The sequence below is a fragment of the Sander vitreus genome, chromosome 9 (genome assembly GCF_031162955.1).
Source record: "Sander vitreus isolate 19-12246 chromosome 9, sanVit1, whole genome shotgun sequence".
In the NCBI taxonomy this organism is placed as follows: domain Eukaryota; kingdom Metazoa; phylum Chordata; class Actinopteri; order Perciformes; family Percidae; genus Sander; species Sander vitreus.
This window is the reverse complement of record NC_135863.1, coordinates 30,418,805-30,442,857: the sequence shown is the minus strand read 5'-3', so window position 1 is coordinate 30,442,857 and position 24,053 is coordinate 30,418,805. Positions and strand designations below refer to the sequence as shown.

General features: G+C 42.4%; 1 protein-coding gene across 2 annotated transcripts in view; it reads right to left on the bottom strand.

Moving 5' to 3' along the window:
* Positions 1-24,053, bottom strand: part of dab1a (DAB adaptor protein 1a) — an 87,774-nt gene that overhangs the window by 17,160 nt on the left and 46,561 nt on the right. For both annotated transcript variants that reach the window (XM_078259638.1, XM_078259637.1), the window contains exons 3-5: positions 15,715-15,854; positions 13,152-13,250; positions 3,850-3,981 (exon numbers count right to left, since the gene is read on the bottom strand). In XM_078259638.1, the coding sequence (XP_078115764.1) occupies positions 3,850-3,981; positions 13,152-13,250; positions 15,715-15,854 (371 nt within the window). The remainder of the gene's footprint in view (positions 1-3,849; positions 3,982-13,151; positions 13,251-15,714; positions 15,855-24,053) is intronic.

Genomic DNA, 24,053 nt, shown 5'->3' with positions numbered 1-24,053 from the left:
GTCAGACCAACATTAGCATTGCAACAAAAAAACACCCCATTCATTCTCATTTCAGTGAGGTACATTATAGCAGTATTCCCGATGCAGAGGGCTGGGGCAAAAAAGTTTTAGCCTGGCTTAATGTTTGCGGTAGCTTTATCCCGCACCCCGCTGCGTTGGTACATCAAATGCCAAGTGAACATTTCTGGTCAATAACTTTGTAATGTGAATGTCCTATATCTACGGTTTGCCTTGCAATTGTCAAAACCAGGGACAGAACTGTTGTTGTCATGATCATTTTTTTAGAATTGTAAAAGCTAGCTATTACTCAAAGTGGACTTCCTGGATCACATTTAATCTTCCCACCTCTGCTGTGGCAACATGCCCCAACAGAAAAGACCCTTACGGTTTTCTAATTCAGTGTTTCTTTGGGTCAGAGCGTCCGCTTAGGCAGGATGAGTCAGAGATACCTGATTGGGCTGCTGACAGCTGATTATGGATGATTCCATTAGGCCACAAGGTGAAAACAAAATGGCAGCAAACTGAATTTGACAATTTTGCCAGTTCTGCAATTAGTTCGTCTAAAATCTTTCATTAAAGGTAACATGTCTTTGTGATTGATTGTGTTTTCTGTGCCCCTGTGATTTAGCCTGGGAGCCAGACGAATCTGCGAGCTCATGTTTCATTTGCTCTGGCAGATACGTCTGGCGCCCCTCCAGTTCAGACACATTTCCAGCTGAGGAGAAACTGGACGGGCAAATCACAACCGGTTATCTCATGTTTAATAGGTTTAAGACAATAACTGACAGAGGAGTGTCATGCTTGACTGTAGTTACCGAACATAGTTACTGGACGTAACTGGCATTCTCCGTCCAGTGCAAATATGAATCAAGATTCTGTTACTGTATTGCCGATTTCTTGCCTAAAATGTTGTCAAAAACATAATTCAGTGTACTGTTTAGCTTTAATTTGAGTAAGTTTGTGACCCGGGCGGCATTACTTCCTGCTTCAAAACGGACCAAGCACCGCCCCAACTTGCATGTGTCACTCAGAGCTACATGTGCGTTGTTACATTGCTCTGATTGGTTTTAGGTCACGTTTCATTGCCCTGATTGGTGGTAGATTTATCATATTGCGTCCAGAGGCATTTTGGCCTGTGCACCGTTGATAACACCCCTTGGAAATCGAAAATTAACTGAGAGGTTCCAGACTCATACGTATTTGAAAATTTGTCTCGCTATGCAGGGCTGCCTGTGATTAGTTAAACACTAACAAATCCTTGAAAGCATTAAAAGTGACTAAACTTGGAATGGAAGTTCCAGACTATGAATACATAAATAACTAGTACCTGCCTGTGATTGGGATCTGGAAACAAGATTAAGACACAATGCCTACATACTCTCCTCTGTCTCTAGGCCTGGTTTAGACAGTGACAAGAGCAGATGGTGGCCTCTTATCTTACCTTGTACCACCTTTCTTGTCAGGGGAGCAAAAGTACAGACAAACAAGTTGGATGACTCACAACTTATAACTGCTGTCAACGCAGAGTCTTATCGTACAATGGTGTTTCAGACCTAATCAATTATTGACAGGAGCTATGCGAAGTGCACCCAGAGTTAACAGACCGAACACTCCCTTGCATAAAATAGTTCTATTTTAGTGCTGTCTTTCTGCAAGATGCTGTCAGCCACATATTGCTCATGACAGACACACTGGGGTAAACGGTGGCTCCTGCTGAGCCAACAGTGGAGCATATTGTCACTCTGTCAGACTCAGATCCTCTTGCATTTGACAATACATGCTCTAATATCCATCTTTATTAGCCATTTGCTAACTTGCCTTTCCGCTTCTTCTGTTTAAAAACTTGGAGGTAAGAGAAGACACAGAGCGCAGAGACGAGCAGTGAATTTAGGAATCGTAAATGCAGAAAGCAAACGATCAGGGGTTTTGGTTGAAAATCCTCCTGAATATTAAGGCTACAGATTCACCTTTTACCCAAATGAAATTCGGGGGTTGGTTACCGATATCTCCAGAATATCCTGCCACTGAATTCATTAAGAATTCATTTCTTGGTATATTGAATTTCCCCCTCATCTAAATCACATTCAGTTAGTGGATTTCCTAAAACAACCTCCAGAGAATTTAGCTGAATATACAGCTAGAGAAAGTGGACAGACTAGCAGTGTGCAGTATCTGACTCCTCTAAAATGGATTTATTTAGAATCGTTGATCCTGGGTGCCAAATGAATTTAGATACAAGCTTTGTGACTCTGGGCTCAGGCACCTTTGATTGACACCACTGGCATTTTGGATAGTTTCAAAAATGTTTTGCCACTAAGAAGGAAACACTGCACCAAAACTGTACTGTGAGTAATCTAAATGTGGATAGTAATCCATGGGAATAAAATAATATACCCAGATATGAACAATGCATCTTGCAGATAGCAAACTGACATTTTTTTTTTTTTAAATGTATTAACTAAACTTTTCCATTAGTAGTGAAATATAAAGCATGTTCTTAAACACTGTCCAGACAAAGCTAGACTCACCAATGATGGCGGAACCATTACATTAGTTGTCATTTGCGGTTGCTGTTATGATTTGCTAATGTTGGTAATTTTGTTTTAAATTCATCAAAGAAATCAAAATAAAAGTTTTGATAACTGGAAATGTAATAACGATTACCGGACCGACACTAAGTAGTATTTAAACTCTCTGTAGACTTGCTACAAATTAGATACATGGTTGCTTCTATCACAAGTAGATCTATTCATTTTTATCACAATTGTAATTTTTCTAAGTTGTAACAAAGACTGTGATGAACTGAGAAACTAACTGCGAAAGGCTTTCTAACACAATTAGTGTGCTTCCATCTCCACTACAACTTGCTAAATAAAACACATCCTTCTTGTGCGGCGACTTTGAGTTGAGTAGTAAACCAATTACTTTCAAATGTACCCCTAAATTGGCCTTTTCGGAATAACCTTAAGTCTTCATGACGACAGAGACGCTTTGTTAATTCACATCAAAGTGGTTACTTTCCAATTCCAGCCTCAGCCTCTGCCATAAGCTCTGTGCCTCCATCCCTCGCACTGTCTGCTCCACAACTAATGGTCTGAGTGCGTATGATGGTGGGTTCAAATCCTGAAAAATGTGAGTAAAATATAACCGTGACCTTTCCTCAGGCACACGTCAGGTAAATGACAGCTAAGGTGACTGACGAGAGCTTAGCCTTGTGCTGTTCGGCAAGGTAGCGTTTCATTAGAAACACGTTTGTTTTTTGTGTGGTTGGTGTAAATGTTGAGGACAACCTGATGTGTGTGTGTGTGTGTGTGTGTGTGTGTGTGTGTGTGTGTGTGTGTGTGTGTGTGTGTGACACACACTGTGTGTATCTGTCTAAGTCACAGAGCCATGGTTCATGGCCCTGGGAGGATGGATATGCCATTAGAGTTGGTGACACACACTCAAACCTTCATCGACTCACTATGGGAAATCAATACGGCTACAGAGCGAGCCAGCTGGATCCCGACTAAACAAGCCAGGCACATAGACACAACAACAGCAACAACAATCATAGCAGGTCCAAGAGGGGTACTCAATATCATATAGAGTATATTGCTGCAGGACTGAACATGAAAACACACACACACACACACACACACACACACACACACACACACACACACACACACACACAACCTAGCGCTCCAGAGAGTAAACAGTTTGTTTGATGAACAGCACAAAGGGACATGAGCTGGTGTTCAAGGGTCCTTATCTAAATGTCAGGAGGTTTGTGCTGTTTAGAAAGACGAATCACACATTGACAGACGTACACAGAGCAGCTACATGGTAAAACGTGTACACACTGACCGACTGTGCGGTCTTGATAGCCACGAAGCGGTGATTCCCTTCCTTCCCGCAGACGTAGCCGAAGGCTCGGTGGTCCGTGATGTCCTTGGCGATGTAGGAGATCTCGTGGACCGCATGGTGGTGTTGGAGGACCTGAAGGAAGACATGACAAAGGATGTTTAATAAATAATGCAGACATAGCCAAGACACTAGAATGTCTTGTGATATTACTTTTATTCTAGAATGTACCATTTCATGCTAATAACATGCAACATTCTTCTCACTATGTTGACTTAATTCATGAAAGTTTTTTCTCCAATGGTGGCCCCAATATTCATAAGAAACAAATGCATTTAAAACTGGTAGAAAAAATAAGTAGGTCTTTGAAAAGGACCTTGCATCTTTCAAAAGTTTGATGCACTTTACATTTCCTTGTCGTTAATGGTTTTCGGCCTTTATTTTGACAGGACAGCTGAAAACATGAAAGGGGAGAGAGAGAGGGGAATGACCTGCAGCAAAGGGACGTAGGTCAGAGTCGAACCCAGGCCCGCTGCATCGAGGAGTAAACCTCTATATATGGGCGCCTGCTCTACCAAGTGAGCTATCCGGGTGCCCATGAAAATGATGTTTTACAAATATATCATGGATGACACAGGAATTAATAGGCTTGTTCCAGGTGTTACAAAAACTATCAAAACGTTACAGACATAAATGCACCCATTCACACACAAAGATACAAAACGCAACGGTATAATTAACCTATAAACTTTTCCAAAAACCTGTGTGATGAAAACTCCCCCTGAGCGTAAACACAGAAACAAACACTCTCACACGGAGACCTTGTATCCAATATTAAACTGTTCCTTGTTCCCCTGCCCTCTCTAGTTTAGCCTGGGTGGGGAGTGCCAAGCTGGCATTGCCCATGGCAGATGGCACTGTTTTTTCCCGAGGACAGAGGGGGGGGATCAGTGACAATCACAGCTCGGCAAGCTGTCGACTTGATCACTTCATCTGTGCCCTCGCTCACAACACTTACAACACACACAAACACACAGACACAATTCACAACATAATATGCAATAGCCCTCTGTAAAGTCACACTAAATGGCTGCTTTGTTGTTATTGTCTATGCCAGCTGCATGCTGGGAGCAGAGACACACAGTCAACATAATGACCCAGTAGCCCTTGAGTGCATGCTAGGGGTTGCAGCTCTATACATCAGAGGCTAAACACACACATCTGCTCTCTTTGAAGCTATTCCAGACCTAAGACATGGCAGAATAGGATGACACCAATTTAACATGGGGCCATTGGCACTCTCTCTCTCTCACACACACACACACACACACACACACACACAAACTAGAAATAGATAATCATTGTACGAGTCATGTTTTCTAAATTAAATAATTAGAGTAATGATTATTATTATCACCTCTGATTGACCTGAAAATGGCAGTGACACACACCCCCCCCTCATTTGCAGAGGTTATTGAATTATCTCGGGTGGGTGGTGAGGTGACAGCGAGGGACTCTGATTCAAAGAGCAGAGAATGAGATGACTGCTGCATAAATTAAATTGCTCTACTTCGTCTTGGTAGCAAGTACATCTCACAGTAGAAACAATTTACATATACTTACAGTCAGTACCTAGTTTACCAGGTGCAGCCTCTACTAGCCAATGTTTTGATATACAGGTGCTGGTCATAATTAGAATATCATGAAAAAGTTGATTTATTTCAGTAATTCCATTCAAAAAGTGAAACTTGTATAATTCATTCCACACAGACTGATATATTTCAAGTGTTTATTTCTTTTACTTTTGATGATTAGAACTGACAAATAATGAAAACCCCAAATTCAGTATCAGAAAATTAGAATATTACTTAAGACCAATTAAAAGATGTTGGCCAACTGAAAAGTATGAATATGAAAAGTATGAGCATGTACAGCACTCAATACTTAGTTGAGGCTCCTTTTGCCTGAATTACTGCAGCAATGCGGCGTGGAGTCCATCAGTCTGTGGCACTGCTCAGGTGTTAGGAGAGCCCAGGTTGCTCTGATAGTGGCCTTCAGCTCTTCTGCATTGTTGGGTCTGGCATATCGCATCTTCCTCTTCACAATACCCCATAGATTTTCTATAGGGTTAAAGTCAGGCGAGTTTGCTGGCCAATTAAGAACGGGGATACCATGGTCCTTAAACCAGGTACTGGTAGCTTTGGCACTGTGTGCAGGTGCCAAGTCCTGTTGGAAAATGAAATCTGCATCTCCATAAAGTTGGTCAGCAGCAGGAAGCATGAAGTGCTCTAAAACTTGCTGGTAGACGGCTGCGTTGACCCTGGACCTCAAAAAACACAGTGGACCAACACCAGCAGATGACATGGCACCCCAAACCATCACTGACTGTGGAAACTTTACACTGGACTTCAAGCAACGTGGATTCTGTGCCTTTCCTCTCTTCCTCCAGACTCTGGGACCTTGATTTCCAAAGGAAATGCAAAATGTACTTTCATCAGAGAACATAACTTTGGACCACTCAGCAGCAGTCCAGTCCTTTTTGTCTTTAGCCCAGGTGAGACGCTTCTGACGCTGTGTCTTGTTCAGGAGTGGCTTGACACACGGAATAGGACAGCTGAAACCCAGGTCTTGCATACGTCTGTGCGTGGTGGTTCTTGAAGCACTGACTCCAGCTGCAGTCCACTCTTTGTGAATCTCCCCCACATTTTTGAATGGGTTTTGTTTCACAATCCTCTCCAGGGTGTGGTTATCCCTATTGCTTGTACACTTTTTTTCTACCACATCTTTTCCTTCCCTTCACCTCTCTGTTAATGTGCTTGGACACAGAGCTCTGTGAACAGCCAGCCACTTCAGCAATGACCTTTTGTGTCTTGCCCTCCTTGTGCGAGGTGTCAATGGTCGTCTTTTGGACAGCTGTCAAGTCAGCAGTCTTCCCCATGATTGTGTAGCCTACAGAACTAGACTGAGAGACCATTTAAAGGCCTTTGCAGGTGTTTTGAGTTAATCAGCTGATTAGAGTATGGCACCAGGTGTCTTCAATATTGAACCTTGTCACAATATTCTAATTTTTTGAGATACTGAATTTGGGGTTTTCATTAGTTGTCAGTTCTAATCATCAAAAGTAAAAGAAATAAACACTTGAAATATATCAGTCTGTGTGGAATGAATGTATACACATTATACAAGTTTCACTTTTTGAATGGAATTACTGAAATAAATCAACTTTTTCATGATATTCTAATTATATGACAAGCACCTGTACAGATTTAAGAAAGTGCTGAAAATGTCCCAAAGGATCTTAGTAGACTGCTACCATGAAGGAAAGCACCTGCTCTTTTATGCCCGCTGTGTACCGATACCATTTCCTCGATACCAATTTTATAAAATCCATTTTAACAAAAATAACACATTACGGCACGAACGACGAGGCATTTTTCGATACTCGGTACTATGGAGGCAATTTGGTCGGGGCCTACTGAAGTTCAGTACCCAGCCCTAGTGCTGTGTCGAGGCTGTTTACACTAGTAGTTTACCCTGACCTCTACTCAATCTTAAAAAAGCAATCAATGTGTCATGTGTTTTTTTTGGTCTTCTGTGTGTGTGTGTGTGTGTGTGTGTGTGTGGGTGTGTGTAGGCAGGCGTGGCTTTCTCCAGGGCACCTGGCTCTCCAGCCCCAGCTGCAGGTGATCTACTAATCAAGCTCCAGCACCAGTACTCCTGTGATCCAGGCAGCCAGTTCGTTTCAGTCTACCAAGTGGTAACTACTCTCGGCCAAACACTCTAGTTCTCCAGTGAACCTGTTTTGAAGTTTTTCTTTGTATTAACACCGTGTCGTCTTTCTGTGCGCAGACGTTGGAGGTCTACCTCATCTTCGCTTCCAGCCACGCCACCAGCCCTGTGTGTTTTCGAGCCTGCCTTGCCTACCTCCACTCCTCCACTCCATTTCGATCGCCACCCTCCTTAGTTATATTGCAAGATTTCTGTTCGGCTGAACTTACATTAAAGAATCGTTTTCAAATTCCACCCATCTAGTGTGTGTTCGCTCTTGGGTCCAGACCTCACCCTAACACAATGTTATTTTTAAGATTGAAAAAGTATTGTTACTGCCAAAGTTAAAATCAGAGTAAATATTTCTCTGAAAAATAATTACAAGTGTACTCTAAAGGGTAACCCTGTGACATCTAGATGAAACTGAATGGACTTGGCACTTTCGTTTTCAAATAGGCAGAGAATGTGAATGCCAACTGAACTTGTGCTTTTGGATTTTTCCTAATTAAACTTTGGACATTTCACGCAAACTCAAATTCAATTTTAAAATCAATTTGATGGAACGATAATAGCAATATTGGTCTTCCATAGCAGCACTCGAGCAACTCACCTGTCCAGTGACCACGAGATAATGAGTAGAATAACCTTGTTCTTCTTACTTAACTCAAACCCAAACTTTTGATGTGGTTTTCCCTCCACTTTATACTTCCCACACCAGTTGTGCTGAGTTGTTATTGGCACAACAAATATCATTATTCCCCTTAAATCTCTTAATAATGACGGATCCATTTTTTGCCAACAAGACTGTAAATTACCGCTGTCAGTCTTCGTAAAGTTCGGACAGAACAATGAGATTTAATCCCTGGAGGGCGACACGTCTGGCAGCATCGTCTATCAGATGCCGCTCAAAGTTGCTTAAACAGATGCATTCTCTGGGGAAGTGGATTGTTTGCAAAGCGAGGTGGGTGTATTAAAAAAGTCGATACTGACTCTGTACGCCCCCTTCTTTTCTCTCCGGCACCGTTGATATGCACTTTTAGCCTCTCTCTCACAATCTCTCTCTCTCACACACACACACACACACACACACACACACACAGTATGAACCGAGACCGTCCCTGTTACGCTGGGAGTGGGGAGGGAGGAGGAGAAGCAGCAGGATACTGTCTCTCTCTCTCCTCCCTGTTCTTCACATCTGCCTCCTGAAGGGGAGACCATCATATGAGGACCTGCAGGGATTGTCCAGGTTCCAGCCAGTAGGACAGGACTGAGATTAGCGGTTAGCGTTGAGGTTTTATTAGCTCCTTGCAAGAGGTGGCACTGCTGTGGTCACTGACAAATACACATGCTGATAAGCTGGACTTTACCTATAAATGATGTTTGATTATCCAACAGTTTGACACAGAGAAGTGGAGGAGAAAAGGGACTAAAAGAGTGACGACACAAGCATACACATAATGAGGAGCTCAACAACACCTATTTTCTGCTTCCTCGTCTTCCTTCTCTGCTTCCTTTGGAACTTGCCCTCACCCTGAGTCTCATCACCTGGGTTCCCCGCCATGACACCTCCTGCTCTACTCTACACACATTAATTCCCATTCAAAGCGTCCATAGGAACACGCTGCTCCAGGGTTGCTTTTCTACATAGCTTTCCTTCATGTGTACTTTTGTACATCATTGTTTCGGCTGGCTGAACTGGACTAATTTGATCTTTCTGATTTCATTCTCTGAGGGAGCAGACGGCCGGCGAGCTCAGCCCCTCACTCTTGTGAGTTCTTGACCTGACGTGCTGCAGCGGCCCTGACGAGACTGACAAAAAGGGTTGAAGAGGGTAGAGTGCATGTGTCTCTGTGTGTGTGTGTGTGTGTGTGTGTGTGTGTGTGTGTGTTTGTCTTGAGAGAGAGAGAGAGAGAGAGAGAGAGAGAGAGAGAGAGAGAGAGAGATGCCGGTCTGCCCTCTGCTAGATTAATGTCTCCCCTCTTCCTCTCCTCCATCTCAAGCACCACCTCCCTCCATCCCACACGACCTTCCCTCCTCCAAAAGAGAGGCCATCCATCCATTCGTTCACCCATACATCCATCCGCCCATCGGGCTGACTGATGCACAGGAGGGGAACGAGTCTGTCAAGATCCCTGAACCTCATTCTCTCTCTGGCTCCCCCTCTCCCTCCTTCCCTAGCCATTAGAAGTGGTTGAAGGACTCATATTAAGGACATCATATCTCTATAGTTAATATTAATGTGCGGAGACAGAGGACAAGGTCTCCCTGTAGAGAGCTTTACTTTGCTCACTGATTCTCTATCTATCCCTCTAACTCTGTTTCAGTCTGTCTTTGTCCCTCCCTCAGCTGTCTTTTACACATCCTCGTTTCCTCTCACCTTCCCACCCTCTCTTTTATTTCTTCACTTCCACACCATCTCCCCTTTGACTCCCTACCTCTCTATCTATCTCTGGTTCTTTCTCTTTATCCCCTATCAATCTTTCAGTGTAGAGGGTTTGAAGCATCAGGAAGGGGAATGAGACGAAGAGAAATGAGGGCTATGAAAAAGAGGGATTGGACTGGTGAAGGATGAGTTTGGCTGCATGCAATATGGCTGCCATGTGGGAGCCCACTGGTTACTGTGTCCCACACACAGACACACGTGTCTAAACCAGACGACATTCACAATCAGATGCACTGACAATCAGACAGCTCACACTGCATATGTACATACAAAACATACACAAAAGCGGGCGCTGGGATAGCTCAGTTGGTAGAGCAGGCGCCCATACACCCATATATAGAGGTTTACTCCTCAACGCAGCAGGCTCGGGTTCAACTCCGACCTGCGGCCCTTTGCTGCATGTCATTCCCCTCTCTCTCCCCCCTTTCATGTCTTCAGCTGTCCTGTCAAAATAAAGGCTGAAAATGGCCAACAAATAATCTTTAAAAAGAAAAACTTACACAAGAGCAGATGTTAATACTGTTTTAAAAATAAGGCTGTTTCACTCCAGCAGCCAAAACAAACTAACCTGCGCAAATGATCTGAGCGTGCTACAGTGAGCAAACTGAGCCAAGCACCTAAATAACGGACTGTTCTAGAAGTTTCTGGGTTTTAATGGGAGCAAAATGGCCCTTTTAGTGAGGCTGTCCTCCAACCACAGCGCTAAGTATCCTGTGGAATGTAGGCGTTATATTTCTTGCTCAAGGATACTATGACAGGTATGGCCAGTTGGGAAACGGAACCTGGACACTACCTATCAGAGGATCCTTGAGAAAGAAATCACTATGCTCTATTGGCCACTTTCCCTTGAGCTGCCTGCATACTCGCTCTGCAACTGCATTTACCCACTGAAGTCACAGTTTATCTGTCCATAGAGGGTCCTCTATCTATGACTGGTCCTACTATAAATCCCTGAGTTGTCAATATGTCTCAACATCAGTGAGGCCGAGACAAACTATGTTCCTTTTTTAGGGGTTTTTGGGTAATTTAGGTGATTCTGTCTGATCTCAGCGGACAGTAAGAAAAAAGAATTAACACTTTTTAATATTTGTCATTAATAAATGGGAAATTAAACCATAGTTATTAGTTATTTTACCTTTGACAAAGAATGAAATGATGATTTATCATGTTTACTAATTGTTAGTAATCTCACAATTTGTTATTTTATCATTAGTTAGTGAAATAATAAAATAATTATTAATTAATTGAGATTGTTAATACTTCGTCATTGGTTAATAATGGTTTGTAAACCATCTATAAACATTATTTGGATGCTCACAATAATTCATTAACAATTAATAAGCATCAACTAACATTATTGTGGCTACATTATATCTTTTTTTGGTGATCTATAAAAGAGAGGATTATTTGAGCTATATTCAGAGCTTTCCTTCTCTGACACACCAACCAGACGACCGACCCTCGGCAGAAAAGGCAGTCGGACTGATCAGTGTCCCCGAGTTGGTCAAAAAAGTGCCTCAGAACACACCGAAGCGACGCCGACTTGAGCGTACGTTCTGCGCATGCGCGAGACGTAATACGTCTCCAGAACAGCAGGCGGTGCTAATCTGTATTGTCGCCCAAAAAATGAAAACCGGCAGCTGATTGGACGAACGCGTCACGCGGGTCTGGCTTCTCACGAATTTCAAAGCCAGACCATAATGGCGGCCCGTTCGGAATACGATCTCGTATTTTATGAAAATAGTTCACCGAAAAGTGTTTCTGAAAACATTTTAAGCGAGAAATAGGCCGTGCAGTTGCTGAATCTGTCTTCATTTCAGATCGACAAAGGTCAGTTTAAAAGATTTTCGTCAGATTTTGAGAGACGTTCGTCACGCTCATCCCGCTCGTCATTTCTGGTAATTGGTCATTGAGTCCGACTGCTCACTGGGCGATTCAACAAGTCAAATCGGCCCAAAAGAAGAATGAAGGCCGACGTCTCCTCCGACTGACGATGGCACGGAACACACCGAACAGACTCGGGTCACCGACCTCGCCAGAATGTCCGACGGCCGATAATCGGGTCGGTGTGTCAGCGCCTTTAGTTTCTTTTTAGAAGCTTTACAAATGATGTATTAACCATTAACAAGGTATTGTAATCATCAGTTGCTTCCTTTTTAAGATTATTTTTTGGGGCATTTTTAAGCCTTTATTTATAGAGGACAGCTGAAGACATGAAAGGGGAGAGAGGGGGGGGAATGACATGCAGCAAAGGGCCGCAGGTCGGAACCTCTATTTACGTGCGCCTACTCTACCAGGTGAGCTACCCAGGCGCCCATCAGTTGCTTTCTAATAGCCATCCAAATAATGTGTGGATTGACGGTTTACAAACCATTTTTTAAAGGTTTATAAATCATTTGGTAATCATTAAAAAAATCATTAATATAATATATAACATGGTATTGTGTGTGCGCAAAAAACAAAAAAAATACATTATAGCATTACTAATAATGAATTATAATAACTAGTAAACAGTATTATCATTGCATTGTTTAACAGTAAAATAACTCAAGTTTAATTAACTATCAATTTACCATTTATTATTGATGGATTATAAACTGTTACCGAAAAAAGATAACTGGCAAACTTATTGACAGAGAAACTGGTCGGTCAACCAGGGAAAAGCAGCCATGTAAAATAGAAACTGTATAATCCTGGAGCATAATCTAGAACCAGCGTTGTCGCTGTTTTCAGAGAGGCAGACAATGGGATCGCCATGTTCTCTCATCTACGGAGGCCTTGTTCTCAGGGTTTCAATTAGGGCCTCGTGATTTCCCCAGGGGTCCCCTCCCTCTCACAGAGATGCCTCATTAACAGAGGAAACACGCACACACAGAAATGCTGCATGCAGGCACACAAACACACACACACGCAGACACACACGCACACACAGAAATGCTGCATGCAGGCACACAAACACACACACGCAGACACACACGCACACACAGAAATGCTGCATGCAGGCACACAAACACACACGCACGCACACACACACACACGCACACGCACACGCACACACACACACACACACGCACACACATGCTTCTGAGCTTACCCCTGACTTCTCATCAAAGATCTTGATCCCTCCAAAGGAAACGGTCAGAAACACCTTCTGTTTGTGTTCTCCTTTAGACCGTGCTGCCGCTGCTATACCCTGAGGACAGAACGACACACAGACAGACAGACATGGAGCAAACAACCATGTTAGAAACATTAAGTCCATAAAGAGCAGAAGAATCTCTTTGGATCCCTTCTCTCTCAAACTTTTTTTCTTTTACTCGTCAATAACAAATTCACCATAGATCATGTTCCCATCTACAGTAGCCTCAATAGTCCATATAAATCTGTTGGGCATGCTTGTGATTCATATCATTTTTTCAATTTTTACAAAATAATTAAAAGGAATTTAGGTTGAGAAACGAATATCCACCAAATATCGCATGTACAGTAAGCTACTTTTGCTGGTTTGTTCTGCTGAATGCAAAACCCTAAGGTCATTTATTGGAACTCCACTTTACGTTCACCCCACCTCCATCTGCATAGGTGAGTCACAAGAGAAGAAGAAAAGACAGGAGGCAGATCAGAGGAGGGAGCGAGTGGGGCGAGGAGAGGGAGGAGCGGTGTGAAAAGAGAGGTGGGAAGATCAGGGAAAAAGAGTTGATGGATTTCCTGTCTGAATAAATGAGGAGGAGGGAAGCTGTTTGATCAATGAGCTGTCTGTCCTCTCCTCACCCTTCTACGCCCCGGCTGGAAAGAGTTTTCACTACACACACACAAAACGTAAACGTAATTTTCTCAATTCAAATGTCTCCTGCAGCATGTGGTTCCCATGTGTGAAAGGACAATTCATTATGTATAAGGCGCTCTACAAACTGAAGGTTTTCTTTAAGCATACATTTGTGGAAAAAGAAACCAAACAAAAAACAGAAACAAAAAAAACTTTTGACTGTTAGGGACATCGGAACATTCGGTAACACTTTACTTGAAGGTAACTACATAAGAGTGACATGACGCTGTCATGAACACATGACACGGTCATGACACATGAACTCTAACTCTAACCCTAACCATAACGTGTCATGACAAAAAAAAAAGACACTTACTAAAAGAAGCGTTATGTCATAAACGTTGACTTGTTTATGGTTATGACACGTTGATGACAGTGTCATGTCACTCTTATGTAGAGACCTTCAAGTAAAGTGTAACCGAACATTCTTTAGTGTTTTCCATATTTTGCCAACTACAGTAAAATATTTCCCTGAATCAGCTTGTTCGTTAAGACTTTAGCTATAAATAGAGATGGTCCGATACCATTTCTTGCTTCCTGATATCCATTCTGATACCTGAACTTGCATATCGGCCGATACCGAGTACTGATCCGATACTAGTGTGTCATATATTTCATTATGTTTTAACAGCTGTATACTACTATCCCTACATAGATGTGATATGATTGCTATCTTTGTTGTACGGCCTGGCTCAGGTTAAACTTTTTGTGAAACATGAACAGACATAAACAATGAATGCCATAGAACTTTCTTTTACTATCTAGTTTGCCAGTCAGTCGTAACGGAAAAAGTAAAAAAGACTAAATTACTGGCTAAGGAGAGGAGCCTGGTCAGGCCAGACCTCTCCCCCGCCAGATCGGGCTGTAGGCCCTGCCTCCCTCTACTAAAATTGTGTCTTTGTTTGTGATATTGATAAATCCTTCTTTTTGATTATAATTTCAAAGTAAAAGATAATTCCTTGGGACCACTTATTACGTTAAGAGTTACTGTGACTGGCTCTATATGCCTTAAAATAGGGATGTTTTGTAGGAAATGCAAATTGAACTTCACAGAGAACTCACTTGTCAGAAGGCACTGGCTAGGGTTAGGTAAGGGAAAGTTATCTCGATGATTCCCCTTTTCTCCAATGTGTGGTATCGAACTGGTACATAAACTCCAGTACTTTCTGATACCAATACCAGCATTTTAGGCAGTATCGTAGGTTTTTCCGATACTGGCATTGGTATAAATAAATAAATGGCTTATTTCTCATCATCTTTATCCTCTCTCATCTCTCTCTCACCTATCATCCAAATGATTCCCCTCCTATACGCCTTCCCTCCTTTGCTAACTGCCCCATCTGTCTAACTCTCTCTCTAATTGTTCCTGTCCTTGCAAATGAGACATTCACCCCTTCTCACCCATATGGCTAACCTCCTCACTTCCTCCTGCACTGATCATCGTCATGCCTATAAATTATAATGTCCTCATTTTTCCCCCCATCCTCTTCCACCTTTCTCTTCTTGCATAGAAAACTATACACGTGTGCACATACACACAGGCGCAGATATGCGGTGATGTACGCAACATGCATATTTAAAAGTTGAACTTTAGAATATGCATGAAGTTGAATAACTATTTATGGACTGGGTTGGCTACTGATGTTCAGTGGTTTTTGTGGGTCATGGAACATAACGCTGATGTAGGCGATCTTTTTGGCATTATGTCATTTCTTGTTACTAACATGCAAAGATGCATGTTAGTAGCACGCTTTAAGAAGTACTTTTAAAGAGCAGATCAAGTCTTAATTTAGGGCGCATCAACAGAGAGTAAAAGAGAAACTCTCCTTACCTTGAGCTTCATCATTGAGTCCTGGCACAGTTTGTCTCCACGGGCGGCAGTGACCTCGTCCAGGCCGATAAGCTTGGCCTTGTAGCGGACACCATCGCCCTTAAAACGCCTGATGAGAGCCGCCTCGCTGCGATCTTGCCCTGCAGAAACACACACACACACACACACACACACACACACACTCTGCAGTCTACAGTACATCTTCCAGTCAAGGACCTCCATCTACCTCGGAGCAGTGCTATTACCTCGGGATCATCAATCACATAGGCCACAAAAGACTCCAACAGTAATCTTACAAAACAAGACTAGGTTGAAACATCGTGAGTGGCTGGGCCGTACGCGTATGGTTCAATGTGCTATACAGTATAATTGTTACACAAATAGTCAGTGGTGGTGTCTATAATGTGAATACTGGATATTAAATCTTCTTTTTAATCTAAATCTAATTTTCTGTAGTGGTCCCAGCAATATTTGTTCTTGAAGTGTCCTGAAGTAGCAAATATGATATGGTTAAGCTACAATTGACTTAAATAATTTAGAAACTTATTTAATTAATGTAATAAATTCATGTTTCAACAATTTGTTGTTCTAGACTACTTATTTAAAGCGTTATTGTCCTATTTCAGTCACTGTGGGGAATTAGTGTGGTAATATGGTTAATTATTCTACAACATGAATAATGCTGATTGTTCCACCAGCGGTTATGCAGAGTAAAGCTCCGTCTGTCATGACAGTTAGTAGAATTATACTGAAGGCCTTTCCTTTACACTGGTGACTCTCTTTACAGCTGTCGGAAAGCAGCAGGGAGCTGTTCAATCTGCAGTCTGTGAAAGTGACGACGTCACTTTCAAGCCACAATTAGGCACAGCAGATCCGCTGCTCCACATTTGTTACTATAGTACGGGTAAGAAGTGTGGCTGTGATGAGCAACATGACGCGATAGAGATTGCTCAGATTCAAAACTAAACTTTCCCAGACAACAATAAGTTTCCTCTCAGGAAAACGCTACAGGGTTCCAAACGGTTATTGCATTATAACAGGAAGAGCGCTGTGATTAAAGGGGTTGAAAGTATTGAACATGACTGGCTGTGATTGTCACATCCTCTAATGCATCAACCTATAATAATGCTTACTGATCCCATCTTGTGCCCGAGTGTGCCACAGGTGCTCCGAGTGAGCCTGGCCCATGAAGTGCACGCTCCCAACGCACGGTGTTCTCTTATGCGCACAGACGAGCAACTAGCCATTGACTTGTGGAGGTAAAAAGATTTTTTAAAAGTGCTGAGAAAGTACATACTAGAAGGAATGGTACATGTATTCGTATTGAACCGATACTTGCGATACCTTCCGGTTCTAAATGGACAAAACACCGACGATGTCCATTTTTTTGAAGCATCGTAGGCACCGTTAGCAATGATGCCAGTGTTAGCAGCGAATGTTGAAATGACATAAAATGTCTCCATCTTTCAAATACATCTCCAATATTTACCCGTGGTTTGTAACATCTCTGGTCACGCAACTGTTAGAAACACTGTTTTGTTATGCACTGTTGTTGTTTTTGCACAGTAGATTACCTTTTGAAAAGATGTCTGGAATATTTCTGGGGACACTAGTTGTTGCACTATGACCATTAATTGCACTTTATTATGTTGTTCTATGCTCTATTGCACATGTTTTGTATGTCTTGTTATGACATTTTGATATCTTTCAAATATTTTAATTTAAGTTCATGTTTCAAGTTAAAGTACATGGAATCTTAGAAAATCCTTTCTTTTTTTTACCGTGGTATCGAAATCGGCATCGAGAATCGGGTTATTTTAATGGTATTGGCACCGACTTCTGAATTTTTGGTATCGTCACACCCCTAGAATTTACACGGAGAATACACGGTATAAAAATAAATAAAAATCACATGCCAATTAATTAATGTAATGCGGAACTAATGTAATGCAGAACTACTGTTAGATACGTGGGTTCTTTAGGGACTCCTAATCTGTAGCCCCGCCTTAGCTCTGAAGCTCTGGCGTGCCGCCTATGTAGCCGAGCTCTGCCTATGTGCCTGTGTACGCAGATTTAGTTACTTTAAGATCGAAAGTTTGGGAAAACTTCGGCTTCCCACTCAGTTCCAGTAGTACAGGCGAGAGAGTGGCGGATAAGACTGCTGTTGCAGATTAGTGTTACGTTTCCAACGTTAGTTGGGACAGACGCCTTGTTTCTTCAGGCTAACTATATTAGCTTTAGCCAGGCAGGGAGCAGCTTTCTGCGGTGAAAAATGGCCGTGAGACGTCGTGATAACGTTGCATTAATCAGGTGATTTAGTTTGTCTTTGCAGAGAACAGAGATGCTGCATTTTCAGCTGATTGTCTTGTTTTGTTTACAAGTTACAGATGGAGTCTGGAGATGATGTGGGGTACTTATTGTTTACGGTTTACATCTTACTTTACACACTTCAGGCTGTTGCAGCTAGCTCAGGGGAGAGACCGTATGACACTAGGTGGTACAGCCTGAGACACACAAAAATTGCCTTCTGTATTTTTGTTTTGCTTTTCCCTCCATTGGACCGAACTCGAACCGAACCGTGATGTCTGAACCGAGGTATGAACCAAATCGTGACTTCTGTGTACCGTTCCACCCCTAGTACATACGCCTGTGGCCCAGCCAAAAGCAGCCATAGTACAGGTCAAAGCTACAGATGCTAGCGACATCTCGTTATGTTACTAGGTCAGATCGGAGGCTTGCAAGTATTGAACTGTGGTATCATATGAAAGCCAACGGTCAATACACTCAGAGACGTGAATCGATGAAAAATTCGGTGGGATTACAGTTAAAACTGTGATTTCTCTCCTCTCCAGCTATTTCTCCAGCAAAATAATGGTGTGACATTTTGCTCTTATCTCCCCAGTCTCTCCCTCTCTCCTCACCCTCTATTGTGTGCGAGATTGTCGTCATTGTGCGCATGCATTAGTGAGTGTTGCGATGGCGAGCCTGCGTTGACCTTGCTGTTGTCCAGGAAGTCTATACATTATCTCTTGAAGTGTCTACAACGCTCCTCTTCACACACACACAATACAGAGCACAGAGAGAGAGAGAGTGGCCGTTCAGAAGGCTAAACTCCCTTTCTCTTTGTGTCATGCTCTATCCATCTTTCTACCATTCTGTTTCTCTATCTCTGACCTGCAGTGCGCAAATATTCCATCATCAAATATTGTATAGGGGAAACACTCCTGCATCTGTGTGTGTGTGTGTCTCTGCATTGTGTTTCTGGGTGTGTATATGTGAGTGAAAGACTGCAATAGCGATAGTGAGAGGGAGAGGCATACTGATAATGCAGCATATTCAGATAATATATTGAGGCATTAGTTTTGTACTCTATACCAGCGTGACTCTTGGAAGGTCGTATAGTCAGAGTGATGGAGAGGTCCCACTCTTCCTCTCTTCCTTCTTTCACACTCCCTTCATTCACACGGAGTCCCTACAGCATTGCAGTAAAGTAGAAATGAGCACTTTAACCACAGGCAAGCACATTGTGTTATATGGCTCTACTGAATCACCTTCGTCCAACACTAATCTCCCACCCACCCTCGGCTTTGTCTGCCGTCCCGCACACGAACACACACAAACATGCCCATTCTTTAAAGGCTTCATTAGCATCACCTGAATTAAATCATATTTACGCTGGATTCTAGAGGTTGGACAGTGTTTAAGGAATTTTAAGTCTACAAAAGACATTTCTCATGCTGGGTTTAGCACATTGTGTTAATAGCCCTGCACTGGGAAAGTCTGATATAGCAAGTTTTGAAAGTCCAAGGCTGCCGAAGATGTTTGGAAAAATTAATTTGTCTGAAAATCCAAGAGAAAAAACACTTTCACCCTGTTCTCCATTGATAAAAGAAATGCACCTACACACATAAATATAGTGTGGATGAGCTCATTTCTCTGAATCATTGAGCAGACACACTCAGTCACAGTCCTACTTCGAGTAAATCATAACTGTCTGCCTCAGAGTCTTCAGAGACAAAAGAGTTGAAGAACATCTGTCCTTATTTCGGAGAGAGTGATAGAGAAACGCTCTCTCTATTGTGTCACGTCTCAGTTGGGCTGAGATGAGAGTGAGTGATTAAACCACCGGAGGATTGTTTCTGTTCAATGCCGAAGATGTTTGAATACAATTAAATATTGCCTTCATTAAACTTGAAACAGTCCCGTGAAATTTGCATATAGGCTAGAACACACAAACAAGCGCGCTCAGCAACTCTGATGACCCGCCATCTCTATCCCCTGCGTAAATAACCTGAAACATGCCAATGCTGCTCATACTGTACAGTATATCTATCACATCCCAACACAAGCTGCCTGTCAGGAAAAACAACAGCTTTACATCTCTTTGACTGCTTGTGAAACCAAATACGAAAATTTCATTTAAAGGTGCTGTAGGTAGGATGGTGAAGATCCAGGACTTGGCCAACATCGACAACTTTTCAGTCCCTCCCCCCTTTCCGCTCAAGCCCAAAACGGCCTCCTAAGTCCCTCCCCCCACAAGGGAGAATGAATGCGTGTGCATGAGCAGTGATTGACACGCAGTTAGACACCCCCCCCCCCTGGCCCTGATTGGTGCATCTGAACAGGGAGCCGTGGATTTTTTGCAAATCTCACTACAGGCTGTAGGTGGAGCTAGAGGAGCTGGATTGTTTTTTAATGACCTGCTTCATGTAGTTCTACTGGAACATAGGGTCAGTTTCAGCAAATATGACAGAAAGTTAGTTTTATAAATGTGTTGAGTGCATTTCCATCCTCATAAAACACTTGCAAAATGGATTTTTTAATATTTAAAATTGTGAATTGTTTACATTTACTTCTTCTTCTTCTTCCTTGATTTTGTTAGCACATTGCCACATTTGTTAGTGTGTTGATGACAAAATCACTGGAATAGCATGAAACCAAACGCAGAATGTAAATCCGAGAGACCGCCTGCATGCTTGTGTGTGTGCATCCTCGTGCACGTGCATAATACAAATATGACAGGGACTTTCTTATAAAACATTGCTCCAGAGTGCTTCTAGTGGTCAAATACGGCAGAGGGTCCCACAAAATGTTGGGTTGCAACCTGATCAGAATCTCCATGTTTGAAAAATCTTTAGACTAGATATTTTTTAGACTTGCATTGCCAGACCTTCCTCCACAGCGCTGCGGAGGAGGGTCTGGCTAGTCCACACAGCATTCTGGGATGGGAGAAAAACATGCTCTGGTTTATTGTTATTTCTTTAAACCAATCACAATCGTCTTGGGTGGTGCTAAGTGGCGGACGGAGCCACGATGCCTCTGCTAAATAGCCTCTGGAAGGAACTTGTTTTGGTGGAACATGTGTACGTTCAAAGGTTGTTTTAGTCGTGCAACAGAAAACTCAGATTGGACAGATAGTCTAGCTAGCTGTCTGGATTCACCCTGCAGAGATCTGAGGAGCAGTTAACCAAAGTCCTCACAAATCCACCAGAGTTTAGAACGCCAACACAAAGAAAGAGGAAGGTGACGGACATCCGGACAAAAATTAGGGACGTCCGGCTGAACCTGAACAATCCCCGAAATGAAACGCCGTCAATATAGACTAGATACTTTTTAATCATACAAATGGAACAGCTATACCCCTTTAATTGTAAAACCAAGAAACTTGATTTGAATGTTTATTTTTATTTTTTTATTACTTTTTTCTCCTCTCAAAGTATTTCAGTTCATCAGAATTTTGACGCATTCATCTGAGGATCCATTTCTTCATTGTTACATAATCTGGGCTGGACACTGGATGCGTCCAGCTTCTTTTGTCTCACTGGAACAGCGGTTTTCATTTGAGTTTAACATTTAAAGGAGTGGTTCAGAATTTTGGACATAGGACCTCATTTCCAAGTTAGCCAGTGTGTTATTTATCAGTGGAGACCGTTTTCAACACTTTTCTATGTCTATTCTATCAACACAGACATTTACATCGATAGTCTGGCGTTATAATTTATTTGCCTTGGGTGTACTGTGGAGTGGGTAAGACTGTTTTTAGTGGCCGGCTAGCAGATACTGTTGACTTGCGCTAGCTTAGCACCAGCGAACTCTGCAACTGGAAGGACTGGATGAAAAGTGTTGAAAACGGTCTCCACTTATAAATAACACACTGGCTAACTTGGAAATTAGGTCTTCTGTCCAAAATTCTGAACCACCCCTTTAAGACCTGCTCCCTCCACCTGCATCCATCACCATTACTGCTGCTACACTAGCACACATAGGGAGAGAAACACAGAGGGAGAAGTTGGGAAAGGCCAAGACTGGAAGAAAAAGAGAAAAAGGTAGAGGGGGTCCATGGGTTACTTCTCCTGCTGAGTGCTTTATAAGACCTCCCTGTCCGCGTGTGTGAACCAGTGTGTGTGCATGTGTGTGTGTCAGCAGGGGAATAATTCAGTCTTCTGTAAATAAATGTCTGTTATTGCTGTGACCCCGCTGAGCTTCAAACACAACTAATGAAAGAATCTTCCGTTTCATCTGTCATGGCTGCTCCACACCCACCCACACAAAAGCTTAAACGCTTCCTCTTATCAGAAACCCAACCAAACAAACATTCACACACACACCCTGCCATTCCATAACACTAATGAAAGGGTCTTATGGTGCATCAGTCATGGCAGCTACACAGGTGAACACACACAGAGACGCGTCGTCTTTTTCTCTCATTCACAAATACAAACTTCCGCTCACATCTGCACGACCCAACATAAGTAGGACCACACCATACACAGCTACGGTGCAACACCAGAGTCTTAGCGTGCGTGTGTCTGTGTTTGTGAGTACTTGGTATGCAGGGTTGTTTTGACTGTCTGTCTGAAGGAACAAGCAGAGAGGGAGGGAAGGACATAAAGCGCAGGGCAAAGGATGGAAAAGCAGGAATAGAATGTGATGGATGGATGAATGAGCTAAGGCCTCAGTTGGATAAATGTCACTCAGGATTAGAGCGTTATGACAAGCAGAACCCCCCTGACTCTCTTCTCTGTCACACACACACACACACACACACACACACACACACACACACACACACACACAGGTGATCGATAGCAAGTGACTGCTGGTACAGTACATCTAGCCCTTCAGGAAAGCCCCTAGCATCGCCCCTGGCAACTGAAACCATCTGCATCTTGTGCCCCAACCCCATGACTTTTCCCCTTTGGTCAGGTTACATTTAATAAATATTAAAATCTGATTTCTTTTTCTCCTGCAGGATTGCCAGACACTGCACTGAAGAAAAATTACCCGTTTATTACAACCTAAACCATATTTTTAAGAGATTGGCCGTCATTTCTTTTAGTTATGAGATAAGATATGGAAACTAGGGTTGCACGATATTGACAGAATGTGATATTGCGATATTGATTATGAATATTGCGATATCGATATTAATTTCGATATTTTTAAACATTTGTAAAATTACAAAAGTTATGGGAAAAGGCATCAAAATAGATTCATAACAAATACAACACATGGTTTATTTCAACTGACGGTCATATTGGACTAGTCCAACATGAATAAATAAATAAGGCCCATGTCTACAGAACAGGACATGTTTTACTGGTTGGACAGTATAAAATAAATAAAGAAAGAGAACAGGACACAACTGTTCTTTCTCTTCTCTGATTCGTTCCGTTTTGTTGTCTCTATCTATTTCTTTACTTACACTGTCACTCTGTCGAAATATGCACACACGTGGTACGCTCCATAGGGTTTGTCACGTAGTGGCCCACCAATATTGCATACTTATCGCGACACTTTCAATATATTGCGATAACGATATTGAGTCGATATATCTTGCACCCCTAATGGAAACCCTGCAACATTGCGGCAAGGACAGGTTGTAATCAAGACAACAGTTTAGCCAGATTATCTAAAACACTTTATAAAACCTGAAATACTGGTAATAATTCCTCATGGCACAGGAAAACTGTTGCCTTTTTTTTTTTACAGTAAATACAATAGCTCAGTGTTAAACCAGTAGGTTGGTTTGTAAACTCATGTTATCAACGGACAGTTTGAGTAATCAAGTTCATAATTATTTCACTAATCACCTTGGTCTGATTGCATGCTCGTGTTTCTTGCCCCATCAAACTTCTTTTCAGTGATTCCTAGATCTCAGCAATTACCCTGGTTATTATCAATACTTATAAAAAATGATAGCTAACCCTATGAGAATAAGGCCCAAGTTGTATTAAACTGGAATGACCCTTTCCGTCACTTTCTGTCTGGCTTATAGAGCTCAACAGTCCCGCCCCCCCTCTGAGAGACTTTGGGTTCCGTAAGTAAATTTCCCATTC